At 42.9% G+C, this 27,422-nt stretch overlaps 1 protein-coding gene across 9 annotated transcripts in view; it reads right to left on the bottom strand.

The window, feature by feature from the left end:
- The window catches only part of NRG1 (neuregulin 1), a 439,630-nt gene that overhangs the window by 108,587 nt on the left and 303,621 nt on the right, over positions 1–27,422 (bottom strand). For 5 of the 9 annotated variants that reach the window (XM_027897380.1, XM_027897301.1, XM_027896801.1 and 2 more), the window contains 2 exons: positions 19,706–19,756; positions 16,787–16,837 (listed from right to left, as the gene is read on the bottom strand). The exons of 2 other annotated variants lie outside the window; for them this stretch is intronic. In XM_027897380.1, the coding sequence (XP_027753181.1) occupies positions 16,787–16,837; positions 19,706–19,756 (102 nt within the window). The remainder of the gene's footprint in view (positions 1–16,786; positions 16,838–19,705; positions 19,757–27,422) is intronic. 2 more of the 9 variants (XM_027897047.1, XM_027896970.1) reach the window with 2 other exon arrangements.

Genomic DNA, 27,422 nt, shown 5'->3' with positions numbered 1-27,422 from the left:
TCTGATCAGTGTCTTGCTAACTTCCAATTGCTAGACTGCCTGTCTTTTTTGAGTGCAAAAAGGTGTCCTTGTGATACATTTTTGCATTAGCAGATGTACTACATCCCTCAGGTAAAGATTTAGAAAGATCCAAGCAGTATTGCATATGTATTAAAGACTCTTGGAAAGAGAAGGACAGTGTTTGATGCCTTAGCAGCAGCACGGAGTTGTGTTTACCCTGAGCAGGAGTGTAAAAACACAGGAGAAAGAGGCAGATGCTTTGTGGGACCTCTCTCTCCATTTATTTAGCAAGGAGCTGCAAGACTTCTTAACAGCCTCTCACATAATAAAAACACAGCAAATATTTTCATACGGGGAGGGAAGTATTTTCCTAAGCGGTGAGAGAATGTGAGAATATCTACTAAAAACTACGGTCATCTCAGAAATACATTGCTGCTGTCAGTAATTAATGCAGGAGTTATAAAAGTCAAGCAACTAACTTTGAGCCTGTCTTCCTTTTGTACAGCTTTCTTTCTAGCTGAGAACTGACACATTGTTTAGTGAAAAGATCCCTCTCCCCTTCCCCACAAGCATTCCTATTTAAACATCTACATCTTCTCGTAGGAACATCATGCATCATGTCTGAAATTGACACAATCATGGAAATTCCCAAAGGAACCTGGAGCAGGGCTCATGTTGCTCTTGCTGCACAGGAAATGCAACGGTTCTTACTCATCCTTCCTCCGTAATGAAGAGTCAGATTCATTGCCTTGCTGAGCTGAGGAGGAAATTGCTGCATAATCTCCTTTCATGGCTAGACAATCCCCTCTTTCCAAAGCAGGCTCAGCATGCAAATTCTCCAGACATATTTGATGAATTTCTAATCACAGTGGGTGAAACGACAGGGCAAGGGTGAGTGTCAATGACAGAAGCCTTGTGCTGGCTCCCTGATGAAGGCATTGTTTTCCTTGTATGTTCACCCACGTATTTATTGTGGGTGATACATATTAATTGTATCTGCTCTGGGACAAATAAACTAGGATCAGGTCAAACTGTGGCCAGTTTTAAGATCAGTTAGAAGTCTTGAAGAAGGACTGACACACAGATCCTTCTCAGAACTTCCCATGGATTGCAAAACGAGACCCCCAAATCTACCAGTTTACGATCTTACATCACCAGTGAAGGGAGTGCCTTCAGCCAGTCAGGATGTTCCTCTCCACCTCCTGAGCAAAGAGAAGGACCTCTGTGGACTGTGAAGAGCAGGCCAAGTTATGCCTTTAGAGCAGGCCAAGCTATGCCTTTACAGCCTGTCAGGTGATTTTATAGCCCTCCATGACTACATTTTCCTGTATGGGGAACAGAAACATTTCCTTTTTCCATGTGGAAACAAAAGAAAAAAAAATACCTGCCATAGAGAAGCACCTATTTGCTTAATAACCTATTTGCAAAATTTCTTAAAGAAATTTTGAGAGAAGATTTGATAGTTGAATGGAAAATAGGAACATGCATCCCTTTCCTGCACTAACAAAACCAAATGCTTCTTTTGTTAGGGTTAGTAAGCCTCATGCTTTAGCATATATGTCAATAGTTAATCACAAAAGGGCAAGGAGGGCATTTTATAGGTACTACAACAAGTTTGCAGTTTTCCACGAGGACTGGTTTTGCACCGTCCTCTCCCTTTTTGGCCTTGCCCACAGCTATGGACAGCAATGAGTAAAGCACTGACATACAAACTGGAGACATATTTGACAGGTGGACCACAACATGGATAGGGGGATTGGCTGGATGGTCACACTCAGAGAGTTGCAGTCGATGTCTCAATGTCCAAGTGCAGACCAAGGACAAGTGGTGTCCCTCAGGGGTCGGTACTGTAACAGGTGTGGTTTTACATCTTTCCTGGTGACAGGGACAGTGGCATCGAGGGCAGCCCCAGCAAATTTGTTGGTGACACCGAGATTGTGGTGCAGTTGACACAGCGAAGGGAAGGGATGCCATCCACGGGGACCTGGACAGGCTTCAGAGGTGGGTCCGTGTGAACCTCACAAAGCTTAGCAAGGCCAAGTGCAAGGTCCTGCACCTGAACTGGGGTAATCCAAAACACAAATTGGAGGAGAACAGATTGAGACTAGCCCTCAATCAAACTAGGAGTTGGGGGTGCTCATGGACAAAAAGTTCAATATGAGCCGGTGATGTGCACTTGCAGCCCAGAAGACCAACTGCATCCTGGACTGCCTCAGAAGAGATGTGACCAGCGGGTCAAGGGAGGTGATTCTCCCTCTCTGCTCTGCTCTCACAGGGCCCCACCTGGAGTACTGCATCCAGCTCTAGGGCCCCAACACAAGAAAGACACAGACTTGTTGGAGCAAGTCCTGAGGAGAGACATTAAGTTGATCACAGGACTGGAGCACCAATCCTATGAAGACAGGCTGAGAGATTTGGGGGCTGTTCAGCCTGGAGAAGACTCCAGGGAGACCTTACAGCAGGCTTTGAGTATGTAAAGTGGGTCTACAAGAATCACAGAATCCTAGAATTAACTGGGTTGGAAGAGACCTCCGAGATCATCAGGTCCAACCCTTGATCCAACCCCACTGTGATTACCAGATCATGGCACTCAGTGCCACATCCAACCTCATCTTAAAAACCTCCAGAGATGGTGAATCCACCACCTCTCTGGGCAGGCCATTCCAATGCCTGATCACTCTCTCTGTAAAGAACTTCCTTCTAATATCCAACCTAAACCTCCCTTGGCAAGGCTTAAGCCCGTGACCTCTTGTCCTGCTGCTGATTGCCTGGGAGAAGAGACCAACCCCCACCTGGCTACAACCTCCTCTCAGGGAGCTGGAGAGAGTGATGAGGTCACCTCTAAGCCTCATCTTCTCCAGGCTGAACAACCCCAGCTCCTTCAGCCTCTCCTCACAGGACTTGTGCTCCAGTCCCTTCCCCAGCCTCGTTGCTCTTCTCTGGACCCGCTCCAGCACCTCAATATCCTTCCTGAACTGAGGGGCCCAGAACTGAACACAATACTCAAGGTGTGGCCTCACCAGTGCAAGAAGGGTGAAGAGGGACTCCTTACAAGGGCATGTTGTGATAGGACAAGGGGGAGTGGCCTTAAGATGAAAAAGGAAAGGTTTATATTAGATATTAGGAAGAACTTCTTTACTGTGAGGGTGGTGAGGCACTGCCACAGGTTGCCCCGAGGATGAGAAGCTGTGGATGGCCCATCCCTGGAAGTTCTCAGGGATTCTGAGCAACCTGGTCTAGTGAAAAGTGTCCCTGCCTGTGGAAGGGGGGTTGGAACTAGATGATCTTTAAGGTCCCTTCCAATTCAAACCACTCTATGATTCTATATTCTGGCAGTCTCTATTCCCACATCAGTCATGTGTGACACTATTCAAGGTGTCTGAAATTGCATGTGACTCCAGCCACAATATTTATGAGGTTTCTGCTGTAGTTGTTTCCAGTTGATGTAGATAAAGGATGAGGAGAGGCAGTAGACCAAAAGAAGACTACACTCCATTTAGTGGCTTAAGGTTTAATCATCTGTCGTCCCTGACTACCCTGGGTTTATAAGGTGGGAGAAGCTCCCTTCGAAAGTCATGGGGGGCACTGGTGACCTCAACACTGAGGAACCTAATCCAAGGCATAACAGGGTGGTGGTGTTTGCTATGGAAGAGTGAGAGGGAGCTGCAGCCAACGACAAAACAAGATTACAGAAGAGACAAGACTCCCCATAAATCTAACTAGAGCAAAATAGGAGTTGGAAAGGGTGAGTTCCCTCTCATGGCCACAGCTTAGGAGGAAACTCATTTAGCAGAAGCATCATCTTTCTGTTGTGTCTTTCCCCCACAAGCCACTGTGGCACCCATTCCTGCCTGAGACAGGACACGGGGCTTGGGGGGTAATGGGACAGTCCAGCCTGCCTGCTGATGCATCCTGGCTGTGCTGCTTCCCCAACCTCTGTGAGCATGGGCTGGCAGCAGAAATTCTGCCCTGCAACACATGCTGCTTTCCAGAACAGGTCAGCTACCCCTTCTTTCTGTGACCAGGAAGAGAAGGTACAGCAGCATGACTGCTTCACATGTTTGACTGGCTGACAGCTGGGACTCTTGTTCAAGGTATTTCAGTTTTGACAGGTAGTACTGTGTGCAGAGACTGTGCTCAAAATTATTTGGAATGACTATTATCTGCAGAGCTCCTGAAGTCCAAGACCTGATCACGACTAGGACTAAGTTAAAAATTAGTCCTCAGAGATCAGAAAAGCAGAGTTCTTTGAAAGCTCACTAATAAGGACCCTTATTAGCCAGTATTTCTTTTGAATGCTGTAATGTACTTTGTCATGCTGACAATTTCCTGTGATAATAAAAGGGGACATGCCAAGAACTTGGCAGTGTTTAAGAAATGAGTGGTGAGATCTGATTGAGACACAGGCTAAGCAGAAGTGCCAGCTCATACATGCATGCATTCTTTTCCTTTCTGCTTAGACTAGCCTTTCCTTCACTCCGCCACCCCTTCCATACCAGGATAGAGCAGATGAACTCAACAGTAACAGGTCTAAACAAGTCGTAACCAATTCTCTGCTTGCCTCCCATTTCAGTTAGCTGATGCCTATTTCTTCTTTAAAAGCTTTTTTAAGAATACTTTATTTTCCTTAAGGAATTCTCAAAATTTTCAGCAATCATGTGCCAGGTCATCAAATACAGCTAATGTGTTTCTACTTGAGGTACCTGTGTCACATCTTTTTCTGAAAATTTTATAACAGTCAAAATACTTTTTCCTCCATCCAGAGAAAGTTCTTCATCCAGTAATTTACACGTGACGCTTCTGGGCTGTTGTGAATGGCAATCTCATATTTTACGAGATATTTACAGATAATAAAAGCTATTCCTCAGGATGGAACACCACCCAGAGAAACAGATTCTCGTCAAATTAAAAGGAAAGAATCCCCCTTCTGTACACAGCCTTCCTTACTGACCATCTGCTAATGGTGCCCATGTGTGTATGAAATTCATTTGCACATTTAAATTGAAAAGCTCCATTTGCTCAGCTTGCCTATAACTCTGCTCTCTTGCTGAGGTGAATATTAGGTCTCTGATGCATGCATATTATCCAGTGAACATATAATTGCAAATGCAATCCACATCCAATTATCTAGGGTTTTATTGCGTGTTTTCTACACATAACTCAAGCAGTAAGTACAACAATGTATATTAGCTCTCCAGGTGTCTGTTTGGCTGGAAGAATTAGTAAGGTGCTGGCATTTAACTCTTGCTGTTGAAAGCATAATTCACTCACGGTGTTGCTGCCAGCATGAGAGGACACTTACACATGTGACCCAGGATACGGACATGGATAAGGCACCAAGAACCCTCTGCATCTAACAGAAAGGTGTAACTGGACAGGTGAAGCTAAACAGTTCCTAAGCCATGCCTCATTTCCTCTCCCCTCACTCCAGGAAGGCATTTCACTGGTGCACAGTCCAAATGCGCTGCCTGAACACAGGCGGAGAGGATTTCAGGCTTAGGTTACCTCCCACAAAACCTTGGGACTGATCTGCCGGTCTCAGCCATCACAGCTACGTTGGCACGGCTACAAATCCACCAAAAAAAGATACAGAATCTGTGTTCACAGCACTCCCTCCCTGGACCTAATCTTAACCTCCTCCCTCCGAAGTCACAAACATTTAAAGGAGCTACAAGAATCTACTCCTCTGATGCAGCTTGCCTAGTCTCCAGGATCAGCATCTGATTCAGAGCTAGTTATACCAGAGAACCAAAGCACCAGTTCCTCATCAAGACAGATCGACAGGCATTCGAATGAGCTGTGTGGCTGCTCAAGGCAATTCTTCATCCTTCCTGCAGCATTAGTGTTTAAGATCCTTCTGGCCTCTCGCAGTCTCTGAGACAACTGTTATCCTACTGTCTGTCAAGTATTAGTTGCCACCGTGTCAGCTAATGGGTTTTGTGTAGATCATTAAAATATTCAGGAACTATGCATAGCCTGCAGCTTGTTTTAAGCCAAATATTTCCCCAGTGGGAAATGGAAGGAAAGAGCCATTCCGGGGAAATAATAAAAGTCATAATAACAGTATAAAAAGTATAGTGCAAGATTAGACTCCCAAACCCTATTTCACTGTGTGTCCTGTGGAATCAATCCATGTTTGTATTGCTTTAAATAACATAAAATATTAAGGAATTCAAAACAATCAAGGCTAGTTTGGGGCTTTTTTGGAACAGAAAAAAAGCAGGGGAGGTGGCATTTAATCAGGCAAAAGCACCAGACATTTAAACCTACTGTTCTCTCAGAACAATAACTAAACTGTTGAACTAATGCCCCATGGCACTGGACACCAGTGCTTGAGAGCTAACAACAGACTTTTAGCTACAAATGAAAGATCATTCTCTCTACATAAAAACACAGACATCTCAAATAAATAAAAGCACATGTGGTTAGCTCACTTCTAATTTGAGAAGACCAGAAAAAAATTTCTGCCACTGGCAATTTATGCCACAACTGGCAGCAGTAGATCTGATGAGTAGCTTTCTACTACGTAGGTAGCTGTTGCTTTCACAGCTAGATATCTGTGTGTAAAATGTATGCTACTAAAAAAACCACCCTTGTAATTCCTTCCTGGATTATGGCTTATCTTTTGGAAACCAACCATTGCAGTGATACTCCTCATCAAACTTGCTGACATTTTGGAAAGCTCATCTAAACACCTGTCAGACACTTGACTGTGTTATTAAGAATCATGTTTTGGATCATTGTGAATACTACCAGAAAGATATCAGTAGTAAAGTTCAAATTCCACTTTACAAACCTCAGAAAAATAATGACTGTATTAAATTCTGAAGTGCTATTACCACCCCATGCATAAATGGTAAACTTTTAGATAAGCTCAGTGGAACATGGCATTTGTGAAAGCTTCAGGCTGTAAAAGTGTTCAGTCAAATCCTTCCTCACTCAACATCAATTCTGAACATTTATAGCTCTGCAGCAAGGACCTTTTCTGTGCTGAATAAATGAAACAGAAACAAATGGACAAACAAATGAGCCAAATGCTCAAGGCTGGGAAAACAGTTGTCTCCTCTGTTGGCTTGGACTGGAGTGTAGTAGGTGTTGTCTCATCTCTCTGTTCAAGAGCAGTGGCTGTGGTTGCTATACTTGGGAGGGCTGGGGTGTAATGTCAGCTGCTCTTTGCCCCACAAGTACAATGACATTGGGAAGGCTGGGGCTGAATAGACAGCCTCTGATATTCCAACACTGCTCAGTAGTAAAGGGGATGGACCAAGCTCTCACTCCAAGGACACGTGTGGCTAGGCTACAGCTACATCACATGACACTTCACTGTGGCTCTGCCCTTCATTAAAAATCATTTACATGTGTCTTCTTCCAGTTCTCAGTGTCTAAATTGTGGAAAGGCTATGTCTTAGCCCACCCAAGTGGTGTTTTAATGGCATTCATATGGCTTTATGATTAATTCCCTCTGGTGTAGTTAAATGAACCTGTGAGTGTGTGGAAGTTGCAACTTCTGTTGGGATGTTATTGGGAGAATTGCTTAGACTGAAGAGAGCTGGGCTGGGAGGGACATATACTGGCTCCTGGTCAAGGTCTCAATGCTCTTAATCCTTCATATTGTACTTAAATGTCTTGAAAATCAGTAGCTGGCATGACCCAAAATGGCACAAGAAAGCAAGTTAATGAAGAAATAGGCAAACACTGCTCTAGCACTCCATCTCACTCCTCAGCCTCACTTTGCTTAGCACCCTAGATTTAGCCTTTATGATCATCCATCATAAATTAGAAATGCTCCATGCTATTTTAGCTTGCAACAGAATTGATGCAGTTTGGAAATTGGAAGGCTGTGAAAAATTTCCTCCCGTGGAAAAGCAGATCCCTGTAGAAGGGGAAATTTGGAATTACTTTGCCAAAGGATCTCAGATACTGTGATTAATATAAACTAATAAGATCTATCAGCTCTGTACATCCATAATGAAGTTGAAATGACTAGCCTGAGGAGTGGGCAGACAGGAAAAGAAAATCTTGTGAAGAAATCTAGGAGCCTACATATATATATACACACATACAGTCACTGAAAAAAAAATACTGATATCCATCAGACATGATTCATAAAGGACAATTGCTCCAGGGCATAGCTTTCTTTTCAAAAACCACAGAGTAGGTGTTTTGTGGTACTTGCTATGCACTTCCATGCCATGGCATAGGCAACTCGAAGTTACGGACTAGCTGGCTCCTGCTAAATATTTAGGAAGTTGCAAACCTAGAAAGAAGATCACATTGTAGAAGGCTGCTCTGTAATTGCTGCAGTGACTACAGCAATTTCTTCTCCTCTCTGTACAGGGGGAGAATGTCAAGAATAGCAGAAACCATTAAGAACCTGCGGGAACATTTTGATAATGAAAGTCACAGGAGATACAACTTTCCCATTTTGCATCCAATTAGAAGAGGTTACCAAAAGGCAATTTAGAAGAGATGTGGACATGAAGGATAGGATAATAATTTCTTCCCAAGGGTTTATCTTGGCTCCCACTGCACTATTACAACACTGCCAGAATAGGAACGTGAAAGAAGGGTATTGTTTTTAATTTACCTGATACGAACTGCTATAGTCTAAATTGAGTCTCAGCTATAGAGCACCACTGTGTTTGTGGAGAAGCTAATAAGGAGACATAGTGATGGCTTAGCAAAGCCATGCATCTCTGAAAAGGTCATATTTGTGTGTACAGTTCTCTGCCCATAGCTATTGAAATATCACTTATGTGATGCAGTTTACATTTTCTAAGAAGTAAACAGGAATTTATCAAGGGGTTATTCTTAAGGAAATGGAAACATTCACTTTGCAAGTTATTCTGAAAATGATGTGCTTTTCTGCTCTTCTTATATCTACTGCTGTGTTACTCTCTGCTTTCATCTTCCAGAAACTGATCCATCAAATGTTGAGGCACTTCCAGTTGTTAAAGTGGTACGGACTCCCTGGATTCCTGCTCAAGAATCAAAAGAACATAGGAGACGAGGAGGATAACTCAGAGGGCTATCTTCCCTTCCGCTGTTGCTGTCTAAGACCAGAACTCAGCCCACTTTGGAAGCTCAGGATGAAAACATTGAAAGCATTGGACCCAGCCTCTTGAATCCTTTGTGTTTCATTAATTTTGTCTTTCTGCTTTGTCACTGACCTCCACTGCCAGACCACAGACTTGAAACAGAATCTTATGGACCAGGGCCCTGACACACCACGGGGTGTTTCAATTCACAGCTAATGTAGCCTAAGATCTCCCCTGGGAGAATATGGACTAGAAAGCCCAGGGCACTCATCTAGGAAAGCCTGCTGTCTGTGCCTCTCTGTCGAAGGGAGCCCAGGAAGCCTTCAGGCATGATGGGGTAATTCAAATTTGGTAACTCAAATTCCCTTTGGGAATATTCTCTCTGTTGGAACCTTTCCCTCCAAAACTGAAACAACAGAAACTCCACCTCCAAAGCCAAGAAACTGAGCTGTCATCCCGTCTTTCTGAGAACAGAAGGGTCTTCTGAGGAGCACAAAGGAACTTGCACTGCTAATCTCTCCTGGGGTTAACACAACACAGTGCCTGAGGGTAAAGCCTCTTTAGGGTAGGTACTGTGTGGACAACAGCTGGAAGATAAGGAGATGAACAGAATATCTGGACTATAGGGGTAAGTTGGGAACTGCCTATTGCATTAAAATACAAACGTTATTCTGTACCCATGCACATATTCATAAATACTCACTCTGAGCTCCTTGGCTCCTTCATGCCTTCCTACAAGCACTGACACTCTTGATTTCAGCATGGATAATGGCATTAAATAGATGGACGTTTCTGTCAAGGTCACATATTCTATTTTGTCCCCAGACCTCTGCCCAGATGGTATGACTGCCTATTGTGTACCTTTATTCAGCAAGAACTACCTCCATGACTCAGAAGAGGGAAGATTTTGAAAAGGCTGATCCATTACCTCAAAGTATGCTCATAATTACTAGCCAGAAAGGGTACAGCCAGGAGGGAACAGAAGTCCTTGAGCACCTGTTTTTGTCACAGTGCCAGGGCCTTCCTCCCCTGGAGGACACAGTGACCAAACCACCAAGGTCAAAGCATCAACACATCCCTGTACTACAAGATTATGTCCTTCAGTATAGCACAGGCTATGCTGGCAAATCAAAAAGATGCTCGTTTTGGTTTCAGGTGGGTGGATAGTGCATGTCACTTCAGCACAGAAGAGGTCAGAAAGGCACACACTAATGCTCTCTTAGGAAAGAATTTGCCATGATTTGACCATCTGGAAGGACTTCAAAGAAACCAGGCCTTACTAGCAGACCCTTGAAGACAAATTTCCATATGATTTCCAGGGTCTCAGAAACAGAGGTCCTGACATAGCTGGTGTTCCTGAGGAAAGGTAGGGATGGCTCTGAAACCCAGCTAAGGAAGAAATTAATACTGTGCCTTTTGGACGGCTACCTTGTTGTGAGAGGCTCCCCCACTCCATCAGTGAGGACACATGCAGTTTTTAAAAATCCCTTTTTCCTAAAAGCCGGTAAGAGTTTGTTAGAACTCTGAAGAGAAGGAGATGACCCATGACATGTTAAAGGTAACGAGAGATGACCTTGCAAAACTCCTTCAGAAATATTACAAACATCAGAAACACATGAAGTAGGTTTTGTGACTTGTGTTCCATCAGAGCAGACTGCGACACATTTCATCGTCTTTTTTATGGTGTAAGCCATGGCCTCAGGAAAGCAAATCCTGAAGTAAACAGATCCAAATCATTACCTTCAAACTTACATGCACATGCTTTATACCTATACATGTATGTATGTTTATACATAAACCGCTATTGCCTCCTCATACACAAATGCTGAGGAAAATGTCAGCCTTACAGAATGCACATTTATTCTTACGCGCACAAATATACAGATATTGGTAGAATAAGCCAATGTCCTTAAAATCCTTCCACTCTGGCAGCTGTATTTAAGCTATATAAACTGTTGCACTTATTCCTTTGTGACTGTTATGTCAGCTTCTTCCAATTTTAGCACTGCTTATACCCATCATTGCCTTTTACCTCTCTGACCTCCTTAAAGGAAAAACAAAAAGAAGAAACCCCAGCACAAAAGACAACTGACTCTATTCTAGTGGTGTTATCTCAGAGGTTTGATGTACAAATTTCTCAGTGGAGCAGCCTTATGCAGATGAGATGAAAACCCAAGCTCTCCTTCAGAGCAAGACTGGGGGACCAAGAGCGCAGCTACAGAAAACCCCAGGATATTAAGTGGTTTGGAACAGACATTTCGTGCCACACCAGCTTTAGACTAGGAATCACACAAAAGACTGAAAGCTCTGTCTCTTTGGAAATGTTACCTATTCAACTGAATTTGCCCTCTCTGTGAAATTTAACTACAGGGAAACAGGATTTGCCGTGCTGGAACAAATCATAAGGGTAGTGAAATTACCCCTGCATTGCCCACTCTCATTCATGCCTACTGTGGAGAATGAAACTGTGACATACTGCAGCTGTGGTAGGTTTTAACAAGGGATTGACACATCTTCACCACTGCTCTTTCAGTAGCATTTCACTAACTAGTAGGTTTAAACTTATTTTACAGTAAAGAAGAACTAATTATCAGACCCTCCCATTACTCACTCACAGTGTCCTTAGAACAAAGCAAAATTTTCTCTCCAGAGATGATTATTCGGAAAAATAAACCCACTGAAATAGTAAAGCAAAACACACTGGGTGGCACAGGGTTTTCCTTTGACCCACTGTCCCACCAAGGCATCAGGCATATGGCTTTCCTGGGAAAGCAGCCTTTTGATCCATGGAAGGGATGAGTTAAATGCTGACAGTTGAAGATGTCAGACTAATTTATTACAAGAACAGGAGCTGGGAGTCCTGCTGTGCTAGCATAAGTGGAACCTGAGTAATTGCCTTCACCATCTGAATTCCCTCAGCTTTATCAACTGGTTACAGTATTCTCCTCTTACCATCCTGCCCCAGGTGACTCTACCCAGTTACTATCTCATAAAAAACTGTGTTCTTCCACCCCCAAATAGCTGCATTTCAGAAATTTCTGAGCTGCCACCAGTGTATTTAGATTTTATGACAAAACACTCATTCAAGGTTTGTATGATTCTGAAAACAATTCAGGTTTTTTTGAAGTGGACTTCTGTCAGTTATAACATAAATAAATACAAGGGAGGAGGATTGGGTTCACTTTAGGAGATGAAGGAAAGCAGAATTTAGCAGAAACTTATCTTGCTTGTTAAGATTTTAGGACACAGGTGATTTACTGTCCAGGTTGTTTGCTTCATATATGCAAAAATAGTGCCATTAAAAATATTCTGTAAACCAGTGACCCTCACATCATCTCATAGGAGGTTTCATTGCTCAGCATGGAACACTTTCATCAAAGCAGTTCAGTATTGTACTTGAGAAAATGTGAGAGGCAAGAAGTCTTTCTGTGCCTCCTTTCCATGTGCTGTACCTGGTCTCCATGTAATACACAGATTGTATTGCAGGATGAGAAGATGAAGTGTTAGGAAAGTGCCTTGCTGTGCCAGGCTTGGAGCTTGTAAGTTAATAACTCCGGAAAGAAGGGTTAAGCAGTTCAAACTGGTACATTTTTTATCCAACTAATCCTTTTTTTTTTTTTTTTTTTTTTTTTTTTTAAATTTCTTTGCATGTTTTAGAGGTCAGCATGATAGTCTCTAGGAAAAATTAGTCTGAAGTAATCTCTGTGACAGATGACCAACACTGGGTCTTTCTAAAAGACTTCAAAAGCTCAACAACCTTGCTCTGTACTCTTCTGAAAAGAGAAGCCACAGGCAAGGTGGGATCAGCCTTCTCCCTGTTTGCTGGAGGAACTGCCCCCATGGACATTTTAGGGAGCAGCCCCTAGTGGGCAGCACAAACAAGCATGATGGTGGCATTGCAAGGTTGCAACTAAGCACACACTTCCATCTGTGATGAAGAGTTTGGCATGTGCGATAAGTGAAGGCACTGGTTTTTATTCCAAGCAAATTAAAATAAAAAGGGGGTACTAATAAAAGAACTATTTCTGTATATTTACTAACTTCTAGGCGTACCGCAGAGTCTGTAAAGTGAAGGGTCCTGTCTGGACCTAACACCAGGGAATCTTTTGTGGCCGGGAACAGGGAACAAATTAGAAATAAAATTGTATTTCTCTGTACCATGTGGATACAGAGAGAGGCCCTCCATCCCTTGCAATGTGGGGATGATGCAAGACCCCCCTGTACAAGCCCAGGGGAGATAGGTGACAACCAGCCAGGGGGTAACACCCACCTCCAAAGCAGGAAAGTTGCCTTTTAAGGCAACAAACGGACAATGAATGAATATTCAACAACTGATATCGAAAGAATACAAAAATCCTGGTTTTCAAACAAGGTGTGTGTGTCTCGGGCGGGGCACTTGCCCCCCAGACCACCCAGCACTGTTTGCTTTATTATCGCTTGCTTAATAAATTTATCAATTTTTAATTGGAATTGAGTTGTCTAAATTCTTAAACTAACTTATAACAGCATGTACTCCCACAGGCTCTGTCTCTGTGCAACCTCTCCATTTTCTACTGCTAAAAGTGCTCAGCTTTCCATCCAGCTTAGCCCTCGGAGCACAGGTTTCCAAACTATTGCTGTCCATAGAACCAGCAAACCAAGGTGTAGAATCACTCTTGGTCTCTATATCTGTAGTGTGCTGCTGGTGGTTCCCACACAACAGGAATTGTGGTTACTGTAGGCAGCCCCTACCCCACCACTTCGCTTCTCCCCTATTGCACCATACAAATCTTCCTGTACAACACCTCCACACAGAAGGCTGTGAGCAGTGCTGATGGTTTTAACCTAGGAAAACTGATTGCTTTTTGATTTCTTTCCATGTATGTCGTAACTTACAAACAAGAATGCAAGTTTTGGGACCAATTGTCTAAAGAAAAGGAAAGCTGCCATGGGTATGCTATCAGGGTGAGAAGCCAAGATTCCTTTAACAAGTCCCAGGAGGGCAAAAAAGACCACCACAATTCCATTCTCTAGTCTTGAATATATAGTTGACTGAACCCATAAAACCAAGGCATTAGGGTGAACTTTCAGATTTACTTTTTCCACTGCAGCTCCTCAGCAGAAGAAAGTCATAGGGTCATAAGGCACTTATTTCAGATCACTGCAGTCCTAGGAGACAAGGGATGGAAAAAACTCTCCCCAAATATTTCTGATGTGCTTAAAAATGGTCTCTGCAGTCCTTTGTAGTGACAGCACATAGGGCTACAACTGCTGTTGTTTCGTTCACTTCATTCAGCAGGAAAAAACGTATCACAGAGAGCATCATCATGAAGGAAAATGAAAGTTGTAACTTAGAGTATGTAGCAATAAGACGAGAGGGAAAGAGACTAGGTTTAAATTGCACTGAAAGAGACTAGGTTTAAATTAATATTGAGAAGAAATTCTTTATTGTGAGGGTGGTGAGGCACTGCCATGGTTGCCCAGAAAATTGTGAGTGCCCCATCCCTGGCACTTGTTCAAGGACAAGTTGGATGCAGGTTTGAGCAACCTGGTCTAGTGTAAAGTGTCCCTGCTCATGGCAAAGGGGTTGGAACTAGGTGATCTTTAAGGTGTCTTCCAACTCAAACCATTTTATGATTTTATGATTACACAGAAGAAAATAAATATATACGAAACAATCCTAGGGCTGGAGTAGAAGACAAAGTGGGAACTATGCCTACCTACAAAGGGCAGCATTAGCAATCAGTGCCACTATGTCTCTCACTATGTAACAGGACATAAAAGCATGAATTTCCCTCCTCCTCTGGATTACTGACCCCTCAACCTGATCACCAGTTGTTTATGTGAAACTCAGAATGCATCATAGGCTTTCCTTTCTCCTTTATTTAAGAACAGAGGTCCACACCCTCAAAATGGACGGTATTTTGAGGACTGCAGGTATATGTGCACATAAAAGGGTAGGGAGCTTCAGTTTTGAGATATCAGTTGTGGGGTGTCTTAAAGAAATGGAGTTTTAAAAAAACTTTTAGATCTCTGAATAGCTGTCTGTCACTGGAACTCCTAAAACAGCAAAGCATGACACATGTCTGTTCTCTTGTGAAAGCCCTGGGGAAGAGAGCCTACTGAATCACTCTGCTGTTCCCAGGTCTTTCCCAGCGTCTGGCCAACAGTGACAGTGCTGGCATGTTCTCTAAACATCTGCTATTGTCTGAGAAGTGGAAGGAAACAGTTTATTTTATCTCCTGTGGCTGTTACAAGATTGACAGTGACAAGTGTGAAATGGACATGTCCCACTGAAATTCACAAAAGAAATGCCCTAAGGAACTTTGGAGTAACTACAGGGACTCAGTTCCCTCATTACTCTGTAGAGAGACATTCACATCTGTTAGCAATAAACATTGGCTCCCTCCTGCTTTTCCTAACCAGAATAGGCAGCAATATCCAATTTTGCCCTCCCTCCTACATTACTTATTTTAGTGACTTGAATAGTACTAATCCCGCTACACATCAGTGCTAATGAGAACAGAACAGAGAGAAATTACTGCTTTAAATTGCTCCAGGAATTATTCCTTCCTACCCTGCTGCTAAGCATCAAAGGGGAAAGGAGGCCAAAATTAGCTCTTCTCACCTTGCTGGCAGAAAGTTTTTAAATAAGCTATCAAATTTCTGTAATTTAACACACACTTAAAACTAATCAGCCTAATAGCTGTGAAGAAAATCCACAAAAAATCCAGAGATATGGCTTTGACCATTCTTCCTGGTGCTGTTACAGTAGCTATTAGATGTGAGTTAAGAACATTAATGTATAGTTTGCTATAAAGTACACACCATATTTTATAGCATCATTGGAACTATCAGGATATTTTGGACCATCGGTCTGTCTCACCTGCCATCCTATTCCTAGCAGCCAGCAATACTTAATGTGTTAGGGAAAGTTCAAAACCCTACCTCTCACAACCCAGCACCTCCCCTTGTGTGAAATGACCTTCCCGACTGCTCAAAGCCAGGCTGGCTGGGTATATGGTAGATCTGGTTCTACTAAAGAGCTGGAAGGCTCTTCCTGATGGTTCTCAAGGGTGAATATGTATAGGATTATGGCCATAACACGTGACTCCTTGGGAAGCATCACTACAAGGGAAGAAAAGAGACACTTTGCTCACTGGTACCCCTGAGTGCTCCCGAGATAAGCAGAGACACAACCTCTCTTTCCCAGGAAGGGGAACCATTTCTGGTTCTCTGTCTCAGCTGAGGGAAGGCACGCACAAAGATGTCTTCACCTTCCCTATCTTCTTCCTATAGGTAGTGGGGCACAGGGCAAAGAGCCCAAGGTACTCTGACATGCACCAGCGGGCATGCAGCTGAGGATGGCTGGACCTGAGGGTGTTCCAGCTAACCCAGGGCCAGGGGCTATGGAGGAAGAGTCAGAGCAAACTGTTTGAAGCCATACATTGCCTGGGGAGGGCAGGGAAGGGAATTCCAGGTAGGAAACACTTGAGAAGTTTCCTCTTCTTTTGCCCTGCCCAAATGTACGTTTTGACCTTTCTGAAAGAAGGTGTTTAGATCTCAGTGCGCAAAGAAGAACATGTCTCTGAGAGTTTTAATAATATATAAAAATAACAGTTGCCCCTGTGGTGCAGAAATCCCACCCAGTCACTCTTGATCTCTTAATACAGGTTTAGATAGAAGCACATTTTTTTGATGGGCTGAGAAGAGAGAACTGTATTTGAGGGTCTTGCCAGCAATAATTTAAACAACTTGTATATACTTACAGGAGGAAGTGTTTGTTCCTTCTGTTGAAGATTGTATCCTAGGTATGGGTTCTGTAACACACAGAAGTAACAATAAAATTGTAAGAATACAGCCACAGCTACAGTGTTCTACTGGAGGAGCCCAAACATCTTCTCCCAGTAGAGTTTTCTCTTTTTTCTTTCATTTTTTCCCCCCTCAGTAGTCAGAAACCCAACAAAGCAGAGGAAAAAAAATGAGAAAGCTTGAGAAAGCAAAGGACTTCAAAGTTGGTTCAGCATGTCCTAGGCACACTGTGAATAATCAATTACAGCAAAAATGCTCCATAGTCCTGGGAGGGAAGGCCAGGAGAAAACTGGCAAAGAGAGAGTAAAATTTTCAGCTGTTTGTGACAGCATCAGAGGAAAGTGGAAAGCAGTAGGTCTTGAATCTCCACATGCTGACCCAGGAAGCACTAGATTGCTATATTCTTCTCACATGACTTCAAATGAACAGTCAGGCATTCAGATCTCTCACAACAATGGTTAAAGACCTCTGTGGTTTGAAAGAGAGAAGGATCCATGAGTGTCACCACCTCTGCAAAGAGCTGTAGATGGAAGGGGGAGCAGAACACATTCCAGACTGAAATGGGAGACAGCAACAGCCCCGAAAGAAAGAAAAAGGAGTAGCATTCTCAAAATGGTAAATAATCTTGTAGGACAGTTGAAGGAAACAGACCTCAACACAAATCACACAAAGGAAGCACTCAGAAAAGTTTACAGAAGAAGCAGGTAGCCTGAAGCTGGTCTGAATCTCATGAAGTGTATGAACCTGAACCACACAGTAAATTAGAGCCATGCACTTGGGTGGCTGCGTGGGCTTTCACTGTCTAGCAAGTCATTTGGTGTCATGCATGAATAAAGAATTTAAGAAGTAGGCTTGAGAAGTGCTGTGAGCTGGAAGGAAGAGTTTGAAGAGAGAGCACTTTGCCAGTGTGGTGAGGGAAGAAGGAAGTACAGGTGGCTAACAGCCAGCTCGTGGATCCTAGGGAGCAGGTCAGGCATACTGCATGCTCTGCAGTGAAACCTTGAAGTTGTCATGCCATGCAGAGAAGAGGAATCTGTTGCCTGATCAAGTCTGGTTTTAGGCAGAGTAAAACCAATCTTAGAAACTCAGACTGAAGAAATACTTCAAGAGACCTAGCTCCTGGCAATTTAAACATCAGCATTTCACAACAGTCTATCTTCAATTAAAGAAGGAACAAACTAATAGCTTATTTTCATTTGTAAAGACTGGAAAAAAAAGATCAGCAGTGCCCAAAACCTCAGACACTATTAGTCAGCAGGAAACTCATGTAGTAGAAGAGAAAGCTGGCCTGGTCTGGACCCAGGGCTGGGAGAGAATAATGGGAAAAGCAGCATCTGGCTGGGTTTGGGACTAGGCAGGTCTCTGCTCCAGCCACATATTGAAGACCTACTCAGAGGCCCACGAGAAGACCTCAATAATCAGCCAGTGAACATACTGCTTTCTCCTCTCCTTCAGGACAACAGCGTGATGTGTCACTTGGCATGAAATCTGCCAGTGCAGCGACTCATCAGGAATGCAGCCAGCCTCTTGAACATCCCAGCTTCCTCCTCTCCAGTGGCACAGCAGCAGTAAAGAGGAGAACAGTACTTAACAGCAGGCACTGGAAGGGGCATAAGCAGGGAAAGAGACCACTCAAGGACAAGAATATTAGATGGTGGGAAAAAAGGCAGCAAAGTGCAGGGACTGCATTCTTGCTGCACGAGGGAGAAGGCAAGGAAAGGCCAGTGGAGTCAGTGACCAGCGTGTCACCTTTTTTGAACAAAAATGGTTCCAATGGTAACAAGACACTCGCTATTAGCTATGTGGTCTCATACATATCCAGTGAAGCACCAGTGACAGGCCCCACTGAGAACATGAAAGAATACGGGCACATCCAATGTCTCTTCTGTCAGGCAGCAGTGCCAAAATTTCAGAAGTAGGTCACCACACACACAGATGCATCAAAGGAAAGGCTGCAGGCATGCTAAATGCAAAATCTGGCAACACACTGTTTTCCTTGATCTAGCCTAAAACACTGTCATTTCACACTCAAACCTGTCTCTGCCAGACATAGCTTTCCCAAAAAAGCTAGCAGGACCCCAGCCTCTTTGCCAAGGAGGGTATGCGCATCTTGTAAATCCTTGGGCTGCTTGGCTTACACACGTCTATCTACAGCTCCCTCAGCCAAACTCAGTGGTAGAGATAACTCCTTGCATTGTGGCCTTAATATAAAATAACTCTACCAGCTAAAATAATGAAAGTGCTTTTTCACTGGGGTCAGTTCTGGGAGTAACTGTGGAGGCACGCAATCCATAACTGCAGGCAGGATGCTGAAAGCAAATTCCACCAGCCTGAAAGGAAACCATCTGGAGAAGGATCCTGGTATGCCAAGGCAGCTTCAAAAGTCGCTAAACTACTGTCAGTGAGTTACCTGTCTACATTCACAGACCCTGCAGAGCTGTCAGGAATTTTATGTAGAGCCCTGAGGAACAGAGCAGTCTAGGCAACAGACTTTCTTGAGGACACATCAGTGCATCTACACAGTCTGCAAATTCATAGGCAGCTGCTAAGATTTGCAGGAGCAGCAAGTGTATTTTTAAAAATACAGTTCCTAACAACACAAATACTTTTTGACTTGGGCTTCTGCAGCCTGACAACTGTAGGCCAAGTTATCTTCCTCAAAACAGCCCCAGGATATTAAGAACTATGATTTACCCTTCTTCATTCATTTCTCAGTCCCCTAAGTAGCTTGAGTATGCAAGGTGATACTCAGACACAGAGCTGCTGGATGTAGATGAATTGTTCTCTGCTAAGAAGGAGCCGTTTCAGAGCTGCAGAAGCAGTTTCAAGAAGAAATGAAGAGAAAGAGATAGGAAGACTCTGTTAATTCAACTTACGTGAAGAAGTTTTTGTCCCTTCTGTTGATACTGGTATCTTGCTGGTGCTCTCTGGAAAAGACAAGAGGCAACAAGAAGTTATAATGTGGTGTCAGATGATCCTCTAACAGCATTCAGCTCCAAGAATGGATGGGGTAAAGAGGTAAAGAAGAAAAGGTAAAGAAGAAGAAGAAGTTGTTCCAAGAAGCAAGTTTAAATCCCACTTCAGTGGACAGCGGCCTCAATCAGACACCAAGTTGCAAAAGTTTCCTTTTGGGGAAAAAACAAACAAACAAAAAAAAAGAGAGTGCCTACTAGTAGGCACTAGTTTCTTCTGAAATAAGGCAGTTGTTCAACCTCTCCTTTTCCTCTGGGAATAACTGATCAGTGGCAGCAGGAAAAATCATGCAGATGGCTCTGCTTCTGGAAGACGTCAGTGTGAGTATTCACTCCTTATGCTTCTAGGCAGTTAAATTTTGCAAAGACGTGTTCCTTTTCATATCACTTGAACTGCTGGTGAGCACATCCAATAATGTCACTTGCCACTTCAGACAAGTCTTCTAAGTCACACATACAAACCCTGTCCCTCATGGACTGCTGGGGCCTCTGCAACGGAAATCAAACAGTTGCTTTGCTGAAGAGATGAGAAAAGTTCCTCTTCCGCACTGGTCCTCTAATCTTCTTCATACCCTATTGCTAGGTACATACTGGCACGGACTTCTTGCACACACTTGTTGAACTGCCCGATGGCTAAGTGGGATGGCACTGCCATGATAATTTGCTAATGCAAAATGCAGATGGGAGAAAGCAGAATGTAGAGAGCCTTTGTTTAGGCTTACCAGGCTCATACAGAGACCTTGCTCCAATGACAGCATCGATTTGCGTGTGCTCTGCTGTCCCCGCAAGCCACAACTGTGTGTCATTTCTTAGGTGTGAACAAATCGCTCTTCAGTTTTAGGCATTGATAATCTTGAACTTTTCCAAGTTCTCAAAATGCATTTCAGACTTTTAGTGGTGCAGCTCAATGCAGCTGCACAAGTTTCAACTCCACAGATGGAGAAATGCCCTGAACGCCAAGAAAAAGAAAAAGCCTTGCCCTGAATCCTCAAGGCACACCAAGAATCCTCTGGTAGGTCAAACAAATAGAACAGAAGAAGGCTCGTAAGAGATTTAGAAAAAGGAAACTCAGGAATGTTTTTACTCTGTTTTGTGAATCTGGATTCCAGTGGTTCTCTGCTCAGTGTCTCCAGAGTTCACAGAAACTTGACCAGAGACAAAACTCAGTCCAACTGTTTTCCCTTCAACATTCCTCTCATTAAATGTTAATGCTGACCGTGTATTTCAGTTTCTTACTTGCTAGCTCTTCTTTTTTTGTACTTTTTTCCCCAGTTTTGGTGCAGCTTTCTTTGGCAAATATATCATTTACCTGGTCAGTACGTCCCAGTTTCATCTCACTAATGTGAGAGAACGTGTTATGCAGCATTTCCCTGACACGTGTGGCATGGAAGTGAGTACTGTAAGCAAAATTTTTCAGGTCAAAACATTTGCATTAGGTTTTGGAACATAGTGGCCTGTAGCAAGGCAGCTTTCAGGACCACTCTCTGGGTATGGAGGCAGTTTGCTGTTGTGCATCTGGGTTGTCTGAGCAATTAACCTCTCTTAGTCACAACAGGAGACAGGAACAGGTCTGACAGCTGTGTAGCTCAGCATCTGGCACAACTGGAACAAATTTTTCCTTTCACCATTAAAGAAACCATGTTCCACTTAGTGCCTGTGCTGAGCTTGATGGAGCATTTCTTACTGGCACCTCCCCAACCCAGCTGCGTCAGTGTGAACGCTGACGGGAAGCTTCCCTGCCAGTGGAAAATGCAGCCAGAGCCTCCTACACCTGAAACGTGCTGAGAAATACATTTGGAAAACATGTGGCAAAGTCACACATTACCAAGCCCGCCAGTAACATTCATGTTAGTAACATTAACAGGGGATGCTAAGGTTTGGCAGACACAACATTCGTGTGTATTGATTACTGGAGACAGTACACCACAACAGCAAGAAAGGCATTTTACACCACCTGAGAAGGCTAGCACATAACCTTCTGAACAAGCTAGCACAAGCTGTCTGAACACAATGAAGCAGAGGAAAAAAAAGAGGCTTCTCATAGTGTGGGGGTTGTCAGTGCTTGCCTTAGATGAAAGAGCTGGAAGCACTTTCCAATCCTGATATTTTTGCTGCAGAACTCTGCTAGGGTGTGGAGACAGCAGTCTGCAGCCCTGTCTTCCTCATCATGTTTAAGTTCCCATGAGGAGCAGCTACCTCAGAGGTTACATCCAGTTCTGTCCCCTGGCACTTCTAGGAACACTTAGTCTTGGTGGAGTACTGTTTCCTGAAACTGGATATGTTTGTGCTGGGGCTTTCTTTTGTAAAAATTTTGAAGGGTGGATGAGAGATCCTTGTTTGGGGATGCTTTAAAAGACAGGTCCCTGCAGCCTCAGTCCTATTTCCTTTAGTACTCTGGCCAGCAGTATCTCCTGCTGTGTCCTCTGACATAATGATGAAGCAAGAGCTCCTTCAAATCCCACAGGATTCACAGCAACACCACCACCTTGCTGGCCTTGATAATTTGATCCATCCTTCGAGATAGGAAGCTTTGGGCTGCTGAGAGGAGACAACTCAGTGCCCGGGCAGCAAGCTCTGCTATATGGTTCTGAGGGAGGCAGGAGATCCTTCTTCTCAGGAAAGACCTTTTCTCTAGGAATAACCAAATATTTAACAGCCCTACAGCTGCTTTTGTGAACAGTCCTGTGCAAGCCCTCACAGCCCATTCCCCTCCCCACCCCCAGATAGTTTATCAAAGGCCTAATGCAAAAAGCCTCTTTGAACAAACTGAAGGGATCTGGTTGATCTTGTATCAAGGCCTTTAATCCAGGCCTTGAAGGTGGTGGCTCTGGAAACCCTGAGAGGGACAACAAACAACATGGGCTCTGAGGGGGATCCAACCACCATGAACACCACAGGTAGGTAGAACTACAAACAAGCTTTCTGTCACCCTGAGGTGTACCTTCCGGCAGTGGTACAAGTTTTAAGCCTTTTGCATTGGTTGTGCTACTCAGGTGACACCATCGCAATTATACAAAGATTGACACAAGTTAGTGCACACCTAAAGGAAAGGGGAGCATTTGAGACCTCTGTATTTGATCTACAGACGGCAGAGTCGGGAGTAGGTGTGTAGGTGGTCAGTAAGACCATAGTCTGAGGCCACAGAGGCATGCAGGCACATGTGTTCAAAAGAAACAGAGAGATCCAAGGGCCAAACTGACTTTTTTTTCTTAAAACTACTTTAATTTTTACCTTTTTCCTCCAAGAAACTACTGACCTGCAGCAGACTAAAAGAACGCCTCCCTCAATCCAAACAGGCCAAATTGCAAGGAGAGGTTAAAGGGAACTCTTAAGGGAATTACTATACCAAACTGAGTGGTGGTCACATTTCTTTCTGTGTAAAGGACCAAATCAGTGGCATTGGCCCAGGCATTTGCACCAGTTGACAACCTGACCCATTATAGGCAGTTCAAAACAAACTATGGTCCCAGGTCAACTGTAACTATGCTAGAGAGAAGAGATACCCTGACATCCTATTTTAATCGAGTCCTGGAAAGAAGACAGATCTTTTCTCACATTTGAAGTATTTCACAGTTGGTCACATACTCTGTGGGTGCTAGATACTGAATATTGTTTTTATTTACTTATTCCTCAGCCATCTTCTTGAGGCTAAGCCACTGGTTATCTTCAGAAGAGGAAGAGCAAATTAAAATTTAATGAATGCTGAATATCAAATCCATATTGATTACTTTACATCTCAGAGCTGTGACTACTACTGCAAGTCCTATGGATGCAACCAAAAGCTTGCACAGCCCGCTAACGGTGTAGCAAATTAATTTCCCAAGGCTTACGTCTGCTGATATTGGGATACATGAACAGATCACCTGAGCACTTCTTGTACTCATCAATTCAGGCAAAGTTGTCCCAGCCACCCCCACTGATGAGTCAAATTACGTCAATTGACCTTGCACAGACATGGAGGAATAGCGCTTACACAATACCCTGCACACAACCCAGGAGTTGCCCACCGCCGTAGGCTTCTGACTTCAGAAATATTTCTGCATGAATCCACCCTTTCGTACCCTGAGACATCCTGCACAGCAAAATCCTCAGAGAGGTAAAAAAACCCCACAAAAACAGGTCAACAGGTTTCAATGGGAAAGACACGACATTCGGCTAGGGCATGCTCAACATTTTGGAAAAAAAGATCGCTGAGGTAATTGTCTAAAATAAGGAGGATTTGTGAGCAAGTTTTAAAACATGAAATTGAAAGCTTTGGTTGTGGTGTGAAGTATTCTGTCAGTGTCATTTACTAAGCATAGTAGGGTCTCATATTCATGAGAAGGTCCACAAAAAATTCCGTACAAATATTTTGCCTGGATAAAGTAACAAATTAGGATGTTAAAAAAAAAAAAAAAAAAAAAAAAAAAAAAAAAAAAAAAAAAAAAAAAAAAAAAAAAAAAAAAAAAAAAAAAAAAAAAAAAGCAGTTGCTATTGCATTAGCAAACCTGTGCACTACATATACACCACCAGGAGAACTTCATGCCTCTATTCTGACCTCAATTACAATCTTTCTTAGGGGAGTATATGTGAATATGAGTGAATGAAAATAAGAAGGCAGCTCATATCCTGTGGGCAAGCTATACTCATTATAAATTTAAAAGAGAACAGAATAGCTCCCATCGCTTGCTATTAAGAACTGGTTAAAATTGTGTTTATCCAGCTATTTTTATATTTGCTGCGGTTTTAACCCACACATATGGCTCCACAGTAAAGGCTTTATGTTTCCTTCAGTAAAACTGAGAAAATTTAAAAGTCTATGAAGGTTAATACAGTTTGTGTGGGGTGTGTATGTTTCTGTGTAGCAAAAAATTGCATGAGAGCAAATTTGGCAGTTTTAAGTAACAGTAATGTTTATAATAAAGGTAACAACAGGAAGGACAGGAGTTACTATTGCACTGACTATTACTGTTTTAGAAAGGGAAGCTTACCATTTCTGGGAATGAGATGGGGGAAAATGAAGGTCTTTGCTCACTGAAAACAACAAAGAAATTTTTACAACTCTTTTATTGAGAAATACTCATTTTTCCTATGCTTGGAGCAGGGAATTGGAATCAGCAACTTTCAGATGTGGGACCTTTGTAGTAAATGTTAGGCTTTTCCTATTCTTGGAGGAAAAACCCCAACACATTTGCTTTGTTCTTCATATGCTTTTCCTAATGCCCATTACTAGTTATGTTAGAGACAAGGCACCATGTTAGATAGACCTTTGGTCTGAACATAGAGTTCTTTTCTGTGGCATACACCAGCAATAATTTCAACTAAAATACTTAAAGTCTGACAAATTTTAGGGAATTTAAACCAGGGTTTTTAAACTGAAAAACACTAATCTTTTAGTGGAAATAAAAATAACCCCATTTCCAGAAATGCCATCACCTCCTCTACCCTCAGACTCCAAGTACCCAGCACAAAGCGAAAGGAGGATCTCGTTTGCAGATAACAGGGCACACATCATAAACATGATCAGGTGAGGTCACCAAATTAAAGCTCGTAATTTAAGTTATGGTTAGCATATCAGAGCAGACCAGTATGACCACAAGGCAGGCCCTGTGATCCATTTTTCTTCACCTCACTGTCACCCTATCTGCTGGGAGAAAGCAACCTCTCTGCCTACTTGGAGAGATTCAGCCCACTCAGACATCCACACTTCAGTTTTCTACGGGGGCTCCTGGGCTGCTCTGGACCCCAGTGGCTTCTCCAAAAGCCCATTAACAGGTAATAGCAAGTAAGGGTTAAAGATGCCGGGTTTTGTTTGTTGCTCTGTTTCTTTTCTTTTTCTTTTAAACTCTTTCTCAGGAATAGTGCAGGACCTCCCAGATATACAGGACCTGAGTAATGACTGCCCTTCAGGGCTCATTACCGAGTTTGGATCTCAAATCTGTCATTAAGCTAGCAAGGGGAAGAGGTCAGGGAATGCGGGGGAAGGAGGGGTGAGGAGGTCACCCGTGCAGGGGGTCTATCCCTGTTTGCAAAGCAGATGTTGCCCTTTGAGGCCTTAGGGATCTATTGCTCTTAAGCCACCAGATGTTGCCCATGCTGTTCCTCAAATCCAGGTGGAAAATTCCATCATTAGCAGGAAAATTATGAACAATTTTACTGGTAATTTATAAGCAACAATAAGAAGAGGGGGCTCAGACGTATGTGTAGCAAATAAATATGCATGATTGATTTATTCAACCAGTGAATGCTGCCATGCCTGAGTGTAGATTATCAAATATCACCGAGATGTTCCAGTTCAGATATCACTGAGTTTCCAGTCCAGATCTTTACAGACAAGAGCCAGCTGCCCCGTTTAGACTGGCTTCAAGTTTGCCCGACATTCAAGGGAGTTTGCATCCTTGCCTGTGTTCTAAACAACTTACATTTCATAACATAATTAGACAGATTCTAACATAGCTGTTATAAATGCACATAACAGGGCTTGTCCACAAACATTTTCAATTAAGACCAAGCTCCTGTCTCCCTGCAGCGGGAGTGTTTTGCTGTCATTCAGCCCAGCCCAAAAGGAAGTTGAAAAATCCATGTCACGAAGCACAGGAATGAGGTCCCACATGCACTCCCCAGCCATGACACCATTCCTTGTCTGAGAAAGTAATAGAGGACGGTCAAGCATTTTTTTTGCATTTATCTGTATCCCTGCCCAGGCACAGTGCCTACAGCTGAGTTTTGGAAACTCCAGTATCTTGGAAACAGTGTGGGAGCTTTCTATGTAAGCAGCAAATGAGCAATCAAAATTTGTATTCATGGAAACCAAGAGCATCTACAAAGCTACACAGAAACACCTACCCATTTTTCCTCCTAATAACACTCCAGTAAATAACACTTGATCTTTTATATCAGTCTCCTGACATCTGCTCATGATTATAATACCATACAGCTAGTATGAAATCTTAGCACTTGAGATTCTTTAGTTGATGAAACAGAATAGCAAATACACGAAGTGAATACAGTCAGGCAATTGCTGTGTGATTACAAAACTGCAGATAGCCAAAGACAAATCCCACTGGAAAAGATCTACATTTGTTTTTCTGTTTATTTAAATGTCTATCTCCCATTTCAGAGCACAATGTGAAACAGAAAAGCATGCCTGGTAAATTTACATTGCTACAACATCTTTAAACCCATCTAAGATATGCATGGAACTTCAGCTTTGTTTGCTAATGAGGGCATGTTTGATACTTCACAACCGGCTGGAGTTTGAATTACTGGAGCTGAATTAGTCGAAGTCACCCTTGAAAAACAAATTTCAGCTGAACTGCTGCCTTCAATGCCTCTCCAAAGGAGAAACAGTACTGCTAATACATTTATAGAATATATGTGTAGAATGGAACACTCAGAAAATGTCATCATAAGCAATTGGAACTTCCTATAAATGAAATGGCCCTGCAAAACTAGCAATCTATAATAGTTGTAAATTTTCTGGGTAAGTCTGAGTGTTATCTGCCTCATGAGAAGCTCTGTTCCTTAAGAAATAATTTAAAATCACAATATCTATATCAAAGTACTTGAATTACATTCAGACCTTTGAATAATATGCCTTCAGTTACATTCATATTTTTGTATTTATTATTTTAGAAATAAA

The sequence above is a fragment of the Empidonax traillii genome, unplaced genomic scaffold (genome assembly GCF_003031625.1).
Source record: "Empidonax traillii isolate 1590-97213 ecotype Southwest subspecies unplaced genomic scaffold, ASM303162v1 scaffold2:size4533513, whole genome shotgun sequence".
NCBI classification, from domain to species: Eukaryota; Metazoa; Chordata; class Aves; order Passeriformes; family Tyrannidae; genus Empidonax; species Empidonax traillii.
The sequence above is the reverse complement of the archived record's forward strand: the minus strand, read 5'-3'. Positions and strand labels throughout refer to the sequence as shown.